This window comes from Zea mays, chromosome 4 (genome assembly GCF_902167145.1).
Source record: "Zea mays cultivar B73 chromosome 4, Zm-B73-REFERENCE-NAM-5.0, whole genome shotgun sequence".
Lineage (NCBI taxonomy): Eukaryota > Viridiplantae > Streptophyta > Magnoliopsida > Poales > Poaceae > Zea > Zea mays.
Window position 1 is genome coordinate 8,318,969 of NC_050099.1, and position 19,687 is coordinate 8,338,655.

General features: G+C 45.4%; 2 protein-coding genes across 2 annotated transcripts; both read left to right on the plus strand.

Annotated features, from left to right (window-relative positions):
* Window positions 1-2,014: 2,014 nt before the first annotated feature.
* Window positions 2,015-6,117, plus strand: LOC100381785 (uncharacterized). The gene is given in 6 exon segments (NM_001174584.2): window positions 2,015-2,798; window positions 2,887-2,970; window positions 3,239-3,481; window positions 4,234-4,392; window positions 4,487-4,600; window positions 5,008-6,117. Coding segments are annotated over 6 exon segments (1,827 nt in total). The 5' UTR covers window positions 2,015-2,072; the 3' UTR covers window positions 5,509-6,117.
* Window positions 6,118-14,294: 8,177 nt separating this feature from the next.
* Window positions 14,295-16,455, plus strand: LOC100281121 (uncharacterized). Its single transcript, NM_001154040.2, has one exon. It carries the CDS (start codon window positions 14,383-14,385, stop codon window positions 15,889-15,891), a length of 1,509 nt encoding a protein of 502 aa, NP_001147512.2. The 5' UTR covers window positions 14,295-14,382; the 3' UTR covers window positions 15,892-16,455.
* Window positions 16,456-19,687: the final 3,232 nt, after the last annotated feature.

The following is a 19,687-nucleotide window of genomic DNA, read 5'->3' on the forward strand; positions in this document are numbered from 1 at the left end:
TGTCCCATGAAATTCGATTTATTTGACTTTGGTGGTGGGCTAGGCTGACTTTTGTTTATTTCTTCAATTGATTCATTTCCAATTCCAAATCAGTTTCTAAATTTGAAAACTTGATACACATATTTTGAACGGATAGAACCACACACGCAACAGCACACACACCCCACATGCCGGGCTCATGCCCGCATATGCACGCACACATACATAACAACACTATTTGTCAACCTAGGTAATGATCACCCACCCTAAAATGACTTAACAAATATTAATTTATTGTTAAGTTATTTGATTTTTGTTATGTCATTACATGGTGGATGATTATCACCTAAGGTAACGAATAACAACACATATATATGCATGAGGATCACAAAAGATCGAGATACACCGGTGGTCTTGAGATTTTGGTGGCCCGCAGCGAGGTTTAAAATAGAGCCCTAATAGTACTAATAATAACAATAGTAATAATAAATAAATAAATGCTAAATTGCATAAAAATATCTTAAGAAGTACATCTCTTTGTAATTCATGTAATATTGTAAACTCATCTGCTTATTTATTTGTTTCTTTTCTTATATTCGAACATATACCGTCTAGAGAACATGATTGTGTGTCACAAAAATAAAATAGAATAGAATAATAATTAAATAAAAGGTATCGCTACTTGCTAAGTTACAAAATAATTAAATCCATTTATAAAATATTACCAATTCTGTAGTACTTCCAAATTCTCAAATAAATGAATCCTTTGGTGCAAGATAATATTTAATCAATAGAACACTAAAGGCCTAATGCAAATTCACAAAATATTGTCTAATCTAGTAATTATACAAATTACAGTTCTACATAGTAATTATTTTGGATTTGGCTTAGACAAAAAACAATAACTTCTTAACAGCAAGCCAACAAGCGAAGCCTTTTGAAACCAGCCACACGACAGTCAAGGAGATCGTTGGCAAACGATGTATCCTACGTGTGGCCATGTAGGATGTGTCCAGGATGCATATGTAGTGGTAGTCTTCAATTCCCAAGGGTTAGAATTAGAATGAATATAGAGGGTGTTTGGTTGGACGTTTTTATGCGTGGTCAGTGGTATCTATTCTCTACTTTTCTGATTAGATACGGAGCCATATCTTTTAGTTACCACTTCCCCAGCTAGTGTTAATACATAATGTTAACTAATCAAATACATCTAGCTTTCTGTTGCACTGTAACTTAATCTGTTTGTGTTACGTTAATCACTCACTGCAATAAACCAAACACTACCAATGGTAGCACCGTACATGTATTCTATGTATTGTATCTGAATGTGGGTCCCGTGGAATCGGGGCCATGGTGCCACCCTTTCAACCACGAGAGTTTTGATGGTTAATTTGCCTCTGTTAGATCGTAAATCCCCTTGGTTTTTTAGCACGTGAGGGTTAATTTGGTGACAAAGGGATCATAGAGGATTGATGAGTAAATGAACTAATTTTTTCCTTAATTCCCTCTAATTCTCCCTTATCTCTGGCCATCAAATTAGCCATGACCCTGATATATTCGTTAGGCTCTCCTGTTGATCTAATTCACTGTCAACAGTATCGCTAGCTTTCAGGCAAAATCGTTACAAACTAGTAGAAATCAATTTCGCAATTCCTTCTGCGCCATGCCAACCGTCAACCGACTTGGAAACGCGAACAAACCAAAGCAAGAAGTCCGCACCCCACCTGCTCGCGCGACGCGTCACGAAAAACACCCGATTCCGCGGGCGACGCCGGCAGGCAAGATATTTTCCGCCTCGCTTCATCCACGTGTCATCCCCGTGCTCTCGGCACGCCTCCCGCACCGACCACGCCTCGCCAGCGCCGCTTTTAACCGCAGGCAGGCTGGCGCAGTGCGGGACGCGTTTGCAATACAACTGGGCGTGCTCCCGTCCACCCACCTCACGACCGATCGGAAATCCCATCTCCCCTGCCCACCCAGAGAGAGAGAAAAAAAATCACACCAAATCCCCTCCCCCCGATCCATCCATCCCCTCCCGCCGCCGCCGCGCGCCGCTGCCTAGATCCGCCTTCCCTCCCCCGCTCCCCGCCGCCATGGCGTCCTCCCGCACCTCCTGGGCCGACGTCGCCGACGCCGAGCCCGCCCCGCCTCCCCCGGTCGCCGCCCCCGCCGCCGCATCCAACGGCCCCGCGCGTTCCTCCTACGTTCCGCCCCACCTCCGCAACCGCCCACCAGCCGCCGCCGCCGCCGCGCCCGCCTCCGCCGCCCCGCCGCCGCGCTCCACCGCCGGCCTCCTCACCCGCACCGGCGGCGGCAGCAGCTTCGGTGCGGGCGGCGGCGGAGGATTCGGCGGGGGCCGCGCCCGCGGCGGTGCCCGGTGGGACCGCGAGCCGGACCCGTTCGCGGACTCCGCCGCCGACGCCGAGGTCCCGTTCGACGAGCACCAGAACACGGGGATCAACTTCGACGCGTACGAGGACATCCCGGTCGAGATGTCCGGCCGCGACATCCCGCCCCCCGTCTCCACCTTCGCCGACATTGACCTCGGCGACGCGCTCAACGAAAACATCCGCCGGTGCAAGTACGTCCGCCCCACCCCCGTGCAGCGCCACGCCATCCCGATCTCGCTCGCCGGCCGCGACCTCATGGCCTGCGCGCAGACGGGCTCCGGGAAGACCGCCGCCTTCTGCTTCCCCATCATCAGCGGCATCATGAAGGCCCCGTCCGCGGGAAGGCCGCAGCGGGGCGGCGGCATGGGGATGAGGACCGCTTACCCGTCCGCGCTCATCCTCTCCCCGACTAGAGAGCTCTCTATGCAGGTCATTCTAGATTATGCTGAAGCAGATCCAGGCATGTGCTGGCTGGTTGCTAATACTACCTTGTCCTTTTGTTGTGTGCGTGCTGCAGATTCATGAAGAGGCGAGGAAGTTTTCGTATCAGACTGGTGTTAGGGTAGTTGTCGCTTATGGAGGAGCGCCAATTACTCAGCAGGTACAATCTCTTAATTCCTATGGTAGTCACCTTTTGCCTATCAGTCTGATTTGACATGGTTTATTGTATTGATGGACTATCTATAGTCTTCAATAGCTAGATTAGTTTTGTGATAGTTGTTTGCTTGGCATATATTTCTGACCCAATGTAACAAGTCAGCTGGTAGACAGCAATGCAATGTTTACATGGTACCAATATATGCAGTCAATTAGTTATGGATTTTTTTTTAAATCTGTGTCTCATCCTAAATTTATATTCTTATTTGCAGTTAAGAGAGCTTGAGAGAGGTGTTGACATTCTTGTGGCTACACCTGGCCGATTGGTTGATTTATTGGAAAGGGCAAGAGTATCTCTACAGTCAATTAGATACCTTGCTCTTGATGAGGCAGATAGAATGCTTGATATGGGGTTTGAACCACAAGTTAGAAGAATTGTTGAGCAAATGGACATGCCACTTCCAGGTGCCAGGCAGACAATGCTGTTTAGTGCGACGTTCCCAAAAGAGATCCAGGTTGGCTGTTTTTTTTTTATGTTTTGTTAGCATTACTATGATGTTAAATGTTAAACCTGTGCGCTCCATGAGTAAACAATCATATTTCTTTGTAAGCCGTTCTTTTAGTAAATCTATGTCCTCATTGTAGTTTCTACAATATTTCTTCTGACTGCTTTGTAATGTACCCTTCGCTAATATCCTATATTTGACCAGGTATGTTTTTCTAGAGGGATAGCATTTCTTTCCATGCTAGACATTATGAAGTAGAGAAATTTTGTATCTATTTTTGTGCTTCAGTGTGTTGCACGATTTTAATTTTATTTGTGAACGAAATGAGCAATATGATAAATTCACACTGATATAGCTGAATATTTGTTTTAATACATAGGCAATGTGATACTTTCTATGCTATAGTAATGGGTTGTGTTATGTAGTGCTAATACTTAACATAACTACCTAGTATGCCTGATCTACTAATATGTGCATTGTATATATCTGGTTTCTTTCTGCTTTGTCCACATTCAGCTTCTTATGAGACAATTAGTGACAGTGTGGACATAGGATTGTCTTTTGCTGTTTCTTGTTCTGATCTCCAGATATATTCTTGAATAATCTTTTTTCCTCTTGGTTAAGAATTTCATTTAGAATCATCGATCTGGGACATCTGAACTTTATCAAGTTACTCCTTGTGCTGATTACTTTCTGTGTCAGAGTTCGGTTTTTTGCATGCTTATTGCTTAATGATACTGATGTTACTCTAACGAATACAGAAAATGGCATCGGATTTCCTGGATAACTACATCTTCCTGGCTGTTGGAAGAGTTGGGTCAAGTACTGATTTGATTGCCCAGCGAGTTGAGTTTGTGCAGGAGGCAGATAAAAGAAGCCACCTGATGGATCTTCTTCATGCACAAAGAGATACAGGAAAGGTAATAATTGACCATCGTTTTTTGTTTTGCGATTCATTCAACATTCTAATATTTTATGTTTATGTACTCATTTTTTGTCTCTTCTCTGTTGCAGCAAACTCTCACGCTTGTCTTTGTGGAAACCAAGAGGGGCGCTGATTCATTGGAAAGCTGGTTGTGCATGAATGGGTTTCCAGCTACTTCTATTCATGGAGATAGAAACCAGCAGGTTTGTTTTTACTCTGTTCAAACAGCTCATTCTGCACAGGAACGGAGACATTTAGCTATAGTTGTTCGCTGCAGTATGTTTATACCAGTGCAATGAAATGCATATTAACCCTTTTCTGTTACTATCTGGTTAAGTGGTGTTCTGGAAGCTTTACTTTAAATGAGGATTTTGCTATATCCAGATGTTATTATTACAAAGCACACTCTTAGATCTACATTGCACACTAGAGGAATTTGCTATGGCTGTCTACTTGTTCATATATCAAGTTTGAACTTCCAATGCTGCTGTATTCTTTAACCATGGTTGGCTTGATCTTTTAAAGTCTGTGGCTACTTGTTATAAACTAAGGTGTTTTTTTAACAACGGTCTTTCATTTCATAATGTGATTGATTTACTGTTTTTGGCAGGAAAGAGAATATGCTCTGAGGTCCTTCAAGAGTGGGCAAACTCCTATTTTAGTTGCAACTGATGTGGCAGCTCGGGGCCTCGACATTCCTCATGTTGCTCATGTTGTCAACTTTGATCTCCCCAATGATATTGATGACTACGTACACAGGATTGGAAGAACTGGAAGAGCTGGGAAGAGCGGACTTGCCACTGCCTTCTTCAATGATAATAACTCATCACTGGCAAGATCTCTTGCTGACCTAATGCAAGAATCTAACCAAGAGGTACCTGCATGGCTATTGCGCTATGCAGCTCGTCCTTCTTATGGTGGTGGTGGTGGTGGGAGGAACCGGCGATCAGGGGGAGGGAGCCGCTTTGGTGGCCGTGACTTCCGCAATGATTCTTCGTCATTTGGCAAGGGGGGATCCCGTGGTGGTGGTGACTACTATGGTGGAGGCAGCAGTGGTGGTTATGGTGGTGGCGGACACGGTGGAGCTGGGGCTCCGAGTGCCTGGGATTGATGTTACAGTTGCTCCCAAGTAGAGGGGTCTGCCAAGTTTAGGTCACTTTTTACTCTAGTTCTATTTAGGTATACATTTTTGGTAGGAGCTGTTATACAGCAACAAGTACAAGGTGAATGTGGTCATCCCCTTTCTTCTTCTGGTTGCTACTGGCTGCAGTCTTAATCTTGCAGATGTTCATTACGAAGAGGGTCTTGAGGACATTCAAGCACACGAGATTCCTAGTTAGGTGAAATTCCTTGGTAGGGATAGTAGCTAGGCTCTGACAAGTAGTGCTTGGTGCCCTTTGCTCTTTTTCCCTTTGTCAGCGTCGAATTTTGGTGGTCGGTTGTAAAGCTTGTGTTGAGGGGGCTTTTGCGGCTTGATTTTTGTCCTGGATTCGAGTTTTGACACCGGAGGTTGAAGAAGCGGTAGGATGATGGTAGTCCTTTAGATCCTGTTGTAATGTATTTAACTGTGAGGTGAGGCTGGACACAATAAATTCTGTAGGCGTGTTTAGAGGAAGAAGGGGGAAGTTGTGTGTGATGGTTTCTTCAGAGAAGATTCCTGCTACTGTGTACTTCGAATCTGTTTTTGGATGGAGTTAAATTGACATTATCGATGTCGTCCAAATGCTGTCTCATTTACTTTTTGGGTGTAATGTTTCCATGATATGCTCGTGCAGATGTTTGTGTTTCTGTTTCGTTATGTATTTTTATGTTGTATCTTAATTTCCGTGGCTTTCTAACTTCTGATTCCAGTTATGCACTATTAACTTATAATCAAAACTGACTGTCAAGGCTACGCAAGATAATCTATGATTTTTGAGAAAAGAATACTTCCCAATAGTAGTCGTTTTAGGGAATTAGTGGGTGGGTTTATTTAATTCTTGATGTATATGTTTAGATTTATCATCATTCATCTGAATATAGACATAAAAATTAAGAACTAAAATATAGAAAACTTGATGCAAAAACGACCGTGAAAAGCCCAACTAATCAACTAGCAAAATCAGTTTAGAGTTATGGACTTATGGTCAATTAATCTCTTGGAACCATACAAATGGCTGTATCTCTGAGAAGATCATCCTAAATTTGGACAGTCGTTATGATTGAGGAAAATTTGAAGGCAGCCATTATGATTGAGGAAAGACGAAAGACAACCAGATGGTAGGGGCAGAGTCTCTCTCTAGCCTATTCTGAACAGCTCTTCTATCATATTTTTTATTTCTAATTTTACTTTGTAAACAATATTACTAACAGCGTAAATCTTCTATTTTTATGATTCATTGAAGATAACCTAACACTAGCCTTTTGGTAGCTTCTTTAATGTTTCAATAGACTCCATTTCTTTTTTTTGTTTTGGCCACCAGTATAAGGTGATTTTTTTACCTTGTTCTAGTTTATTTAGATCTTTTCTTTTCTTCTTCTTTATATAAATGCACGTTTCTCCCGAGAAAAAAAAAATGAAAAAAACAGTGCAGAAAAGAGGAAACGGCTGCGTGTACACTTAGCACGAAACGAAAATCGAGAAGACATGAACAGTAACATGTGATTTGAGGAGGACCACCAGCATTTGGCGGATCGAGAAACAGATTAAGGGGGGTGTTTGAGAACAAAGTTTTTCTGCAGTATTGAAGCAATACTGTAGTATTGAGCAATACTGTGGTATTATATACTTTGAGGTGTTTGACAACTCATCTGAAATCTCTGTATACTAAACTGTAGTATTGTAAATACTGCACTTGTTTTGCAGTTTTGGAAACTTTGGTCTCAGCCAAAGTTTTTCTCTGTAAAGAGAGCACCAGCTGGGTCCCGCTCTGGCTGATTGGTCTCAACCAAAGTTTTTTCCAAACACCTTGATGTATTAGATATTGTTGTATTCGAAAACTGAAGCATTGTAAACTGTAGTAATGTCATGACTAAAGTATACTTTAATATTTGAAAAACTGCAGTTTAAAAAAACCGTGTTCCCAAACAGGGCCTAAGAGAGACGGCTAGCAAATAGATCATCAAACCAAAATAACAAAAAATAAAAATATGAAATAACCTTACGGCCTTATCTAGCACTAGCAACCACAGTGTCAGTATTGCACATTTAGCACAGTAGCACTAGGCCACTAGCACACTGCGCACACAGTTCAGGTTCAGCAGCAGCCGTAAGCTCCAGTCCTCCACGCCACGTCCACGGAGGCACGAACCATCAAAAACAAATGTGCTATGTGCCTAAGGCTGGCCGGCGGGGACATGTCGTCATGCCGAGCGAGTGAGTGGAAGCGCTGAGACAGTGAGACGACTGACGACGGTGGGTTGAGGGCTAGGGCGCAGCGCGTGCGAAGACCGGAGAGTGCTGAGGAGTGGGCGAGCGGTGGCTGGATCTCGGCGCATGCAGTGCGGATTGCGAAGAAGGGGTTGTTTGGCTGGATCCTATGAGAACATATATTGATGACTTCAGAACTGCTATAATATTTTTAAATGCATCCAACCAACGTATAGCTGCATACAAAAGCTACTGTATGAGTATGGCTATTCGTCCTCGTAAATTTGGTGTTCGTAAATTTGGTGTTGACATGGATGTTAGGTGGAACTCTACCTATTTAATGATTAAACACTTGTTACCACACAAGTCTATCTTCTCTGTTTTTATCAAAACCCAGTATCCTTTGAATGAGGATGGTAGTCCTTTACTCACTGATAATCATTGGCCAATTGCTGAAAAAGTGTTATCTTTCTTAGAATTGTTTTATGAATCAACTGTTGCATTGTCTGGTGTCTACTATCCTACTACTACTTTAATGTTGCATCACATTCTGAGGATAGCTAGACATCTAAATGCATTTGAGAATGATATATTGCTAAGATGTGCTGTTGTTCCTATGAAAGATAAATTCTTCAAGTACTGGAGAGACATTCCAATTTTATATGCAGTTGCATTTATTTTGGATCCTAGAGCTAAAATGAGGGGTTTTAACAAAGTCCTTATCAAGTTATCTAGTTTAACTGGTACTGATTACTCTAGGCTTCCATTTGATGTTCGTACTAAGCTAACCAAGTTATTTCAGTTGTATGAGACCAAATTTGGTGACACACGCATGCGTGGTGCCCACCAACCATCATCTCACCTATCTGGTAAGAAAAAAATGGCATGGGATGACATTTATGGTGATGATAACCTTGATGGTGAGTTCTCTACTCCTCTGGGAAGGAGATCAGGTTCTTCTTCAACCCCTCAAGCTATCTGTACTATTGCATCTACCTCTGAGTTAGCTTCCTACTTAGACAGTGATACTATCACTGAGTTTGATGAGGACTTCAATGTCCTTTCTTGGTGGCATCAGCATAAGTTAACTTATACTATTCTTTCACTACTAGCTAAAGATGTCTTGACAGTGCCAACATCTAGTATTTCTTCTGAGTCTACCTTTAGTCTTGCTGGCAGGGTGATTGAAGAGCGTCGACGTTGTCTAGCTCCTGATATGGTAGAGATATTATCCTGCATCAAAGATTGGAAACTTGCTGATGCTCACCTGCAACACAGTGTGGAGGAATACACACAAGAACTTGAAGCTGAGCACGACAACCTGTGGCTTGATGATCCAACAACACAATCAGCTAGGGATGATGGAAATGCTTAGTCTTGCTACCTACTAGTCTTATGTTTTATGAGTTGTATTGAACTAATGATCTGTACACTGTAATGAACTATAATGAACCTATAAACTTTGGAGCTGGGCTGCACTCTTTTTTTCTTTCTTAGGGTTTTCTCACGAGGTGTGAGTTTTTACCTAAGAAGGTTTTTAATGACGCGGCCATTGCACTAACAGCTCCTAATTATAATTTCATATCTGTGTTTGTGTACTACCCTGTGAACCAACTGTTATTTCATGTGATCATTTCATATTTGTATTAATATGATATTATCTTATGAATTAATAAATGAATTCTGTTGTCTTAATATATGTAAATAATATGTTATTATATATGATTAATTTTGTTAAATTTATGTATTTATATACTGCTCTACTGTTGGTTCAGGCCAGTGGCCGGCCCGACACGTTAAGGTCCACCGGGCGAACGGGCCGGCCCGACACGATTTATCCCTGTGCGTGCCGAGTTTGGGCATGTCTCTAGGCACGTGGGCCAGCACGACCCGACCCGAAGCATCAACGGGTCGTGCCTGGCCCAGCCCTATTCGTACCGGGCCGAAACGGGTTCGGACCGGGTCCATACCGGGTGGCCCGTTTGGATATCTATATCCGCCACTGGCACCAGGGAAGAAAAGCCTAAATTTGCTTCTTAGGTTGGGAACGATCCCTGGGTCGGACCGAAAATTCGAGACCATTGTGGTACTTTTCGATGAAGTTGGATGCACTGTAGTTGAGATGAATCAAGTTGTTTATCAGATGAATTTTAATATTGATCATTTAAGTGTTGTTTTCAATTGTTACTTGATATGGTTGTGCATATAGTCGTGTAAATGATTTTACATTGTTTACGGAGTGAATTTTGAAATACAAAATGAGATAGAAAATACGATGTGTAAGCTGCTGTATAGATGACCAAATGAGTCGTGTCTGGGGGCCAGTCCGAGGCACAGACCATTTAATAGTGCCTAGGCTGGCTCGGCACGAGGGGCGTATCGTGCCTAGGCCGCTGCCTCATCCTGTAGTGCCGACCTGACCTGAACGTGCTGGGCCGGCCACCGGGCGAACGGACCGGCCCTAAACGATTTATCCCTGTGCGTGCCGGGTTTAGGCATGTCTCTAGGCACGTGGGCCAGCACGACCCGGCCCGAAGCATCAATGGGCTGTGCCTGGTCCGGCCCTATTCGTACTGGACCGAAACGGATTCGGGCTGGGTCCGTGCCGGGTGGCCCGTTTAGACATCTATATCCGCCACTAGCACCAGGGAAGAAAAGCCTAAATTTGCTTCTTAGGTTGGGATCCCCGGGTCGGACCGAAAATTCGAGACCATTGTGGTACTTTTCGATGAAGTTGGATGCACTGTAGTTGAGATGAATCAAGTTGTTTATGATGAATTTTAATATTGATCATTTAAGTGTTGTTTTCAATTGTTACTTGATATGGTTGTGCATATAGTCGTGTAAATGCTTTTACATTGTTTACAGAGTGAATTTTGAAATACAAAATGAGATAGAAAATACGATGTGTAAGCTGCTGTATAGATGACCAAATGAGTCGTGTCTGGGGGCCAGTCCGAGGCATATACCATTTAATAGTGCCTAGGCTGGCTCGACACGAGAGACTTATCGTGCCTAGGCCGCTGCCTCGTAAGTAGTGCCGACCTGACCTGACACGATTATATATATTTTATTTAAAAAAGTAGTATATATATTTACAATTTATATTCACTATTAATCACAACCCAACGCGAGTTCTACTCGTTAGTTGGCTTCCTCCAGCGTCACTCCAAGAGCCGCACGGGTTTGATTGTTTGAATCCCCCTTCGACGGTGTCTTTTGTTATTTTTCATTGATTTAACTAAATGGTCTGAGGGGCTAACGAGCCGGCCCAACATGGTCAGCAGGCCTTCGATGGTGTTATTTTCATTGATTTAACCAAACGGGTTGTCCGACACGGTCAACAGGCCGGTGTGTTGTGCCTGTGTCAGAGCTGCGGCACGCTCCAGCATGACTTGATTATTAGTTGGGCCTAGCGGGGCTGTATCGGATCGGACTGGACCATCCGTTTAGGTATCTATAGCTGCTGGAGACAACCTCCGTGAGATATATTTCTTAAAAAGTACCATGATTTTACGCAATTTTACAAATGCCTATTAATCCTTTGCATTCACGAAGCATTTATGTTGGAATGAGCCGTGCGAGTATGCAATGCTGTTAAGTTGTATTTGGAGATACTTCTGACTTGATGACCGTTTAGGCCAAGCTCAAGGCAAGTCGAAGTAAGCACAGGATGGATATCCCAAATTAAAGGCTACAGCTACTCTGATGATGTATCCAAGTGAATAAAGAGTAAACTTAGAGCGTTGGTTTAGATGAAATTTCAATTGATGATGATTATTTTTATTTTATATATTTATGATAATACAATGATGTGTGTTGTAAATGATTTATGGTCGTGTGACGGCCGAGTCTACTAATAATAGATCCTAGAAGCCAAAGTGCGGATGCACTCTCCTGTAGAGATGTCGAAACGGGTCGCCTGACTCGGCATGATCCGAACTCCTTGAAGCACGGTACGGTTAGGCATGATCCGAACCCCTTGAAGCACGTTACGGTTAGGCCTGAATAATTATCCAGACCAGGCCGGGCTGTCCGACGGGCTCAATTCTCTGAACGAGCCAGGCACGGGATGAGCTCAACCGTACCGGGCCGGTCCGTTAAGCCCGGCCCAAAAATAAACATCATGCTGACCTGAGCTCGCCAGCGTATAAACTAAGCTTAAAATTAGACCACCATAAAAATTTAAAACATTTACAAATCATAATTGAAGAATATAAATAAATTACTATTCTTAAGGCGCCAGCTAGGCGTCCAGGCGGAGGTCCAACGCTTAGGTGCCTTGCCCGCCTACCTCGCCTAGGCGTCCAGGGGGTGGTCCAATGTCTTGGGCCGCCGTACCGCTTTAAAAACCATGATATAGCTATTTTTGCAATTTTGCCTTATTAAACGAGCCAAATCCGAGTCCGTTTAGAAACGGGCCGTGCCTGGGCTAGCCTAACGGGCCAAAAACGTTGAACGAGCCCGACACGGCTGGACCTAGGACCGCATAGAGCCGGGCCGTACCCGGGCTAGCCTAACGGGCCAAAAACGTTGAACGAGCCCGACACGGCTGGACCCAGGACCGCATAGAGCCGAGCCAGGCCGAGCACAGATCGTGCCCAAATAGCGGGCTTCGAACTGGGCTCGCGGGCCATGGGCTTGATGGCCATATGTACTCTCATGGTGTGAATCACCGTGGTTAATTGGTTTGGCCTAAAATGGATCAGTCGGGTGGACGACACCCTGTTTAAGTTAAATTAACGCGACGGACCGCAACAACCAGTTTATAGGGTTTAGGGTTTTAAGGTTTTAAAAGTCGGTAGCTTCGTTTTTGGAAAAAGAAAAAAAAGCACAATGACCCATGGATCATGATTCTGACAACATTGTTGGCCAAGTGGAGCTGTCAGATGTGATGATTGACTTCCGCCAATGACAACGTTTATCTCGTAGGCCATGCACGTTTGATTGCCTCTGCCAGATCATCATATAATCAAAGACAGCTGAAAATAAGCTGATCCAGGCCGGGCAGCAGCAGCATAAAAAGTTTATGATGAGCATCTTCAGATGCGCAGAGCCAACTAACTTATAGCCCATCCAATAGATAGGATAACTTTTTTTTAGCAAATTCAAACTTCGTTAGCCAACAATCTAGCTAATATTAACTAGTTTTAGCCTTAACTTAATGACTAGTAGCTCTACATTTTATATACATGCCGGGGCAACACAAACAGGCCCTCCATTTCCGTACGTGTACACCGTACCAACCTTGTTGACAATAAAAGATTATTGTGCCATGCTTCGTGTGTATATATATATATATATATATATATATATATATATATATATATATATATATATATATATATATATATATATATATATATATATATATATATATATATATTATTAATAACGCTACGTGATAAAGGAAAAAAAAGGAGGCGGGGTGTCGTGTCATGCTTCGTGGATATACTAATAATAATGCTACGTGACATGCATGATTGGTGTGCTGTAATTAAGCTTTAGATGAAGAGAGAACAAACTAGCTTGGGACATTTTAAAAATCTCGTTCGATTCGGATTAAAGCCGGTTGTTTTAACTGCTGCAATCCATAGAGAGAGAGAAAAACACACCGTACAAACGGTAGAATCCGGTACGGATTAAAGTTAAGCGAACATGCTTTAACTGAAAAGGGATGAAAATAGTTTTTTTTTCAACAAAAAAAAAAAAGCTTCTAGCTGCAAGCACAAACAGAGAAATGAATTTGCCCTGATTTTCACCGAAGTCAGTCAGTTAGTATTTTGAATGGCCGATGCAGACGATGGCTTGTGAGTGGTTCGTCTCGAACAAGCTAGAGTGGAGGTGGAGCTAGACCTCTCCATAAAATTAAGTAATCAACCCAACAGAGTATATACAAGCGGGCCCATGCCTAAGCAAGCAAAAGTCGGCACTGTCAACCTCGGAGTGGGCGTGGGCGTCTCGCAGAGACCAAACCCGGGACAAACACCTACACACACACACGTGTGCGCCGCCTCTACTCGGCAACATGTACTAGTAGGCTACACACATCTACTCCTACCAGAGTTGACGACCCATGCATGCGATGTACACCAACTCCTCAACGCCCAAAAGTTGGACCGCTTCAGATCTGTTTCTCAAGCGATGACGGCGGAGAAACTCTTGTGTTCATTCCATGAGTTTATTCAGAGCTCGTTTGTTCCTTATTATTATAACCTGGGTTCAAACCCCAACCAGCGCGTAGTTTTAGGTTCTTTTTTTTTTTAAAAAAAAGAACAATCCGTGGTGAAGAAGGTCCAATCCGAGATTCTGTAGTAAAAGCAAGAAATAGCCCAGCCCAAGAGCCACCCAAAAGTGCCTTTACGAGCGAGCGAGCGTGCGTGCGTGAGGATGACATGTCGCTGACCTCACACATCATGGCTCCATTATTGCGTCCGCCCCACTTCCCGCCGCGACAGACAACTCGCGCCAACCCACCACGACGGCTGCGGCTGCCTCCCTCCCTTATAAACCCCGGCCGCACCATCCCGGCAGCAGGCCAAGCGCACCACCACCACCACAGACATCATCAGATCACCACCCAGTGCAGCAAAAGAAAGAAAGAAAGAAAGAAAAGAAAAAGGCAGGCGCGCCAAAATGGACAACGGCGGCAGCAACGGCTCCGCCACCGCCTCCGCCTGCTGCAACGGCAAAATTAACCGCGGGCCGCACGTGGCGATGCTGGCGACGCCCGGGATGGGGCACCTGATCCCGCTGGCGGAGCTGGCGAAGCGGCTGGCGTCGCGGCACGGCGCCACGGCCACGCTCATCACGTTCGCGTCCACGGCGTCGCCCACGCAGCGCGCGTTCCTGGCCTCGCTCCCGCCCGCGGTGTCCTCGCTGTCCCTCCCGCCCGTCGACCTCTCCGACCTGCCCCGCGCCGCCGCCATCGAGACGCGCATGTCGGAGGAGTGCGCGCGCTCGGTGCCGGCGCTGACGGCCGTCCTCGCCGGCCTCAGGCGGAGCACGGCCGGCCGCCTGGCGGCCTTCGTGGCCGACCTCTTCGGCGCCGACTCGCTGGACGCGGCCCGCGCCGCGGGGGTCCGCCGCAGGTGCATCTTCTTCCCATCCAACCTGCACGTGCTCACGCTCATCCTCCACCTGCCGGACCTGGACGCCGCCGTGCCCGGCGCGTTCCGGGACATGCCGGAGCCGCTGCGCCTGCCCGGGTGCGTGCCCGTCCCGGGGCCCGACGTGCTCATGCCGCTGCAGGACAAGGCCGACCCCTGCTACCGCTGGATGGTGCACCACGGCGCCAAGTACCGGGACGCGCACGCCATCCTCGTCAACTCGTTCGACGCCGTCGAGCCGGGCCCCGCCAAGGTCCTGCGCCAGCCGGAGTCGGGCGGCCCCAGCCGCCGGTGGCCCGCGGTGTACCCGATCGGCCCGCTCATCCACGCCGACGGCGGGCGGAAGGACGGCGCGTCGTCGTCGCCGTGCCTGGAGTGGCTGGACCGGCAGCCGCCCCGGTCGGTGGTGTTCGTCTCGTTCGGGTCCGGCGGCGCGCTGCCGGCGGAGCAGATGCGGGAGCTGGCGCTGGGGCTGGAGCTCAGCGGCCAGCGGTTCCTGTGGGTGGTGCGGAGCCCCAGCGACGGGGGCGCCGTCAACGACAACTACTACGACGCGGAGAGCAAGCGCGACCCCTTCGCCTACCTCCCCGAGGGCTTCGTGGACCGCACCTGCGCCGCCGGCGTGGGGCTGGTGGTCCCGTCCTGGGCGCCGCAGACCCAGGTGCTGGCGCACGCCGCCACGGGCGCCTTCCTCACCCACTGCGGCTGGAACTCCGTGCTCGAGAGCCTCGTCTACGGCGTGCCCATGGTGGCGTGGCCGCTCTACGCCGAGCAGAGGCAGAACGCCGTGCTGCTCTCCGACGGCGTCGGCGCTGCGCTCCGGGTGCCCGAGTCGTCCAAGCGGAGGGAGATTATCGCGGACACGGTGCGCGAGGTGATGCGCGGGGAAGGGAAGGGCGCCGCGGTCAGGGCCAAGGTGGCCGAGCTGCAGAAGGCCGCCGCCGAGGGGCTCCGCGACGGGGGAGCCGCCGCCGCCGCGCTGGCCGAGGTGGTACAGGGGTGGACGACGACGACAGGTGGAGGAGAGAAGGACTAGGTGGTGGTGACTGGTGATGCCGACGCGATTGGCGCCTGCCACCTGCCGCCTGCCGCCTGGTGCCACAGCGATCGTCCTCATCCAGACCAACTCCAACTTGGGCCGGGCCAAACGATTCGTTTGTTCCTTGTCCTTGTGTATAACTTTGGTTCACATGCTTTGCTTGCTGTATGTAATGTGACCTACAGGCCTGCACTTTGGCACGTAGTTAATTAGTAGAGTACTCCTAGATAGCTGATCTGTGTCATGACGATACGATGTAGAAGAAGGCTACCGCTTTTAATTAATTTGGCACTTTGTAACTTACAACTATACTGTTGGGCCAGGAGCATTATTCTCCCGAAGATCCTCATATACTAGAGGAGTAATGCTGAAGATTGGCTTCAGCCTATGCCGTTGACAGACGTGGACACAAAGACAACAACTTGAAACAAATATTGTGCGTGTATAAAAGAGTGAGGTAAAGTAATATCCCTTAAGATAGGATCATGTGCTTTATGTTTAACTCACGTCCCATGTTATCCTCAATTATATTTTATGTTCCATATGATTGTTTACCCTTCATCTTCATCCTCTTTATTCTATCTTCTCCTCGAGAATGGGAGACTAAAAGAACGAAGATGAAGCCTAATCTAATCGTATTGCCTTGACTCTTAATGCCTAAAATCAAGCGACCAACATATACTAGCGGCTGCGCACGCACGCCGTGCCATGGCTTGCAATTATGTACAACATATTGTTAATGTCCAAGAAAAAAAAACACTTTCACATATAGATCCACATTCAATTCGGTTTGATGTTAATTAGCTTGATATCTTATGGAGTCGGGACCCTTCGTCCAACGAATTTATTGAGAGAGCCAACATCACAGTAAAAAAAAAGTTACTATAGCCATAGGACCGTAGGTGTAACGCAAGCACTATATAGTGTGTGCAGTTAGGCTGGCCGCAGCGGTAGGCATACTCGAACGGCTCCAACGCAACGTAGCCTCCTCTCCGCCCCCATAGGCTGTCTCCAGCAATGTTCTTATTGGGGTCTACTTTATCGCCGAAGGTCCTATAAAAAGAAACACCTTCGGAAAATTGACATAAAGACGAAGCTATCAATCAGAGAGCTTCGGAGTACATTTTTAAATGCACCGACTTAAAGATGAAATGACCAATCGGCCCGAGATAACTTGTATTATGATTGTAAACCTTTGTAAAGGGCAAGAATGTAATTTCTCACAGGCTGCGTCCTGTGCCTATAAATAGATGAACAGTACCCATGTACTGTTCACGCTATCTTGTATTCGCTCGTACGCAACACTTGGATTTTTGCCTTCTGTCAAGCCGAAGGTATAAATATAATTAAATATCGTATTTAAATATTCAAGTTTATATAATGAAGACATATGAATGATATTATATGTTTATTCATGTTATCTTTCATGTTTCATATGTTTCGCCTTTCATTTTCTTATACCATGATGATGAAGGTACGTCCTTCATGACCTTCATCCGAAGATCATTATATCCTAAGAGAAATAATGCTTCGATGGACGAAGAATATTGACATTTAATATTTTGTATTGCCTTGTTCTTGACTCATAGCACTCGAGAACAAGTCCCCAACAGTCCTCTATATCCATCCTCTATATCTGTCTTTTACAGTTTCCTCTAAAAGATTTTATCCTCTAAATCACGTCCTCTATACTCAAATATCTATATTAGAGACATTTTGTATTTTTATTTTTTGTACATACGTATTTGTCATACTCTCAAATGTATTGTACATATTTTAGTTTTGCTAAACCGGTTATTTAAAGTATTCAAATGGATAGAGGGCTGTTTAGAGAAACTCTATATATAGAGAATCCAGCAGCGTCCTATAAATTTAGAGGACCGTTTAAAGGACGTTACTTGAGAGCGTAGAGAACCATTTGATCCTTTATATTTAGGGTTCAGAACCCTTTATGATCCCTTGCTGGAGCTAGCCTTAAGCCGGTGAGAGAAACGTTCCCCTATGGAGAGAGCTCTAATCCCCCCTCTCCACTAAGCAACGATAATATATGTGAAATTAATAGTTTTTTAAATGTGATTACCTGATAACAATATGTATTATGGTACTATACATATAGTAATATTTTTAAAACTCTAAAAAATAATGTACTCCCTCCGTTTCTTTTTATTTGTCGCTGGATAGTGCAATTGCACTATCCAGCGACAAATAAAAAGAAACGGAGGGAGTATAAAAGTCAAATAACTGATCAGTTAAATGATAAAGTGGGAGCTGAATAAGGGAATGATTGGAGAAGAGATGAAATAGTGGGAAGAATAGTTAAGGAAGAGATATTTAAATACAGATAGAAAATACAAATAGGGAGATTTGAGAGGGGGAATGGTGGGAGATTAGCGGCTACCAACTATATATGCTCGATTATAGCATGGGCGGCTGTCGTACCTTCGGGAATGGCAATGCCACGCTCGCTCTTGTGTGCATACCAAATGATGTGCAATGCATACGACAAAAAAAAACTATAATAAGATAGGAGTAGTTTGATCCCTGCTTGGTAGGACCCACTATTTGAGCATAGAGATGTAACTCTTTTTTTTTTGTGTGTGTGTGTGTTATATAAAAGAAAGGCGTAGGGTAACATAGAAAATGGTGACGATGGTTGTTGTGGTCGAGCTGATGACTGAGGCTACAACCACCAACTCATCTCGCCCGCGCACGGTTTATTCCCTGGGGCTCGAGAAAATCGATCGAGCACGTATGCATGTACCCGACATGCCATCGTCGACTCGATTAAATTATTAGAAGGTTTATTAATTATAGGGACCAGTACGGCTGATCGAGCTAGCTAGAATGATTACGTTAGCCTGTCACACGTACGCTTGACGACATGCATGGTTGGGAGGGGAAAAAAAAAAAACTAGCGTGGTGGGCTTCTAGAACGCAGATGATAGCAATGGGCGGCCGCTGCTGACGCTGGTGCGCGCGTGTGCATGACATCTCCTGCGCGTGTGCATGTACCTCTCACCAATACATTTTTTTGGCGCGCGGATGATAATAAACAAGTGCCCTGTTGTTGTTCTTGTTCGTGCGCGCATATTATCCTGAACCAAGCTAGCTTATACGAACACACGTGTATACGTATGTACAAAATATATCCGTGCTGTCGAAGCCAGTGCACCCGTTAAAAAAACGCAAAAGAAAAAAAAAATACAAGGGTACGAAAACTAGGACCCCGAGAAAACCAAGCCACACGGGACCCATGCATCCGTTCAGTCGCAACTAAAAACGCAAAAAAGAAAAAAATGACCTCCATGAAAATTCAATCTCATGAGCCGGTGTAATGATCCTCTTTGGTATATAAGATTATGTCCAAAGTATGTCCTTCATGACCTTCGTCTGAAGATCATTATATCCTAAGGAAGATAATGCTTCGAAAGACGAAGGTCTTTAACCATTAACATTTGTGTTTCCTTATTCTTAATTCATAGCATTTGAGAACAAGTCCTCAACACTGGCGTCCACCTCCGGTGAACTCACTTCTGAGAGCACCTAGGGGGGTGAATAGGTGATCCTATAAAAACTTAAAACTTATAGCCACAAAACTTGATTAAGTGTTAGCACAATAGAATCAAGTGGCTAAAAACCGAGCTCTTGTGAAACACAATAGTCACAAAGAAAACAAGCACAAGAGACACGATGATTTATCCCGTGGTTCAGCCAAGTATAACACTTGCCTACTCCACGTTGTGGCGTCCCAATGGACGAGAGTTGCACTCAACCCCTTTCAGGCAAGCTGGTC

Excerpts from the sequence above, each read along its gene's own strand:
- LOC100281121 (NM_001154040.2), top strand. The coding sequence starts at position 14,383 with ATGGACAACGGCGGCAGCAACGGCTCCGCCACCGCCTCCGCCTGCTGC.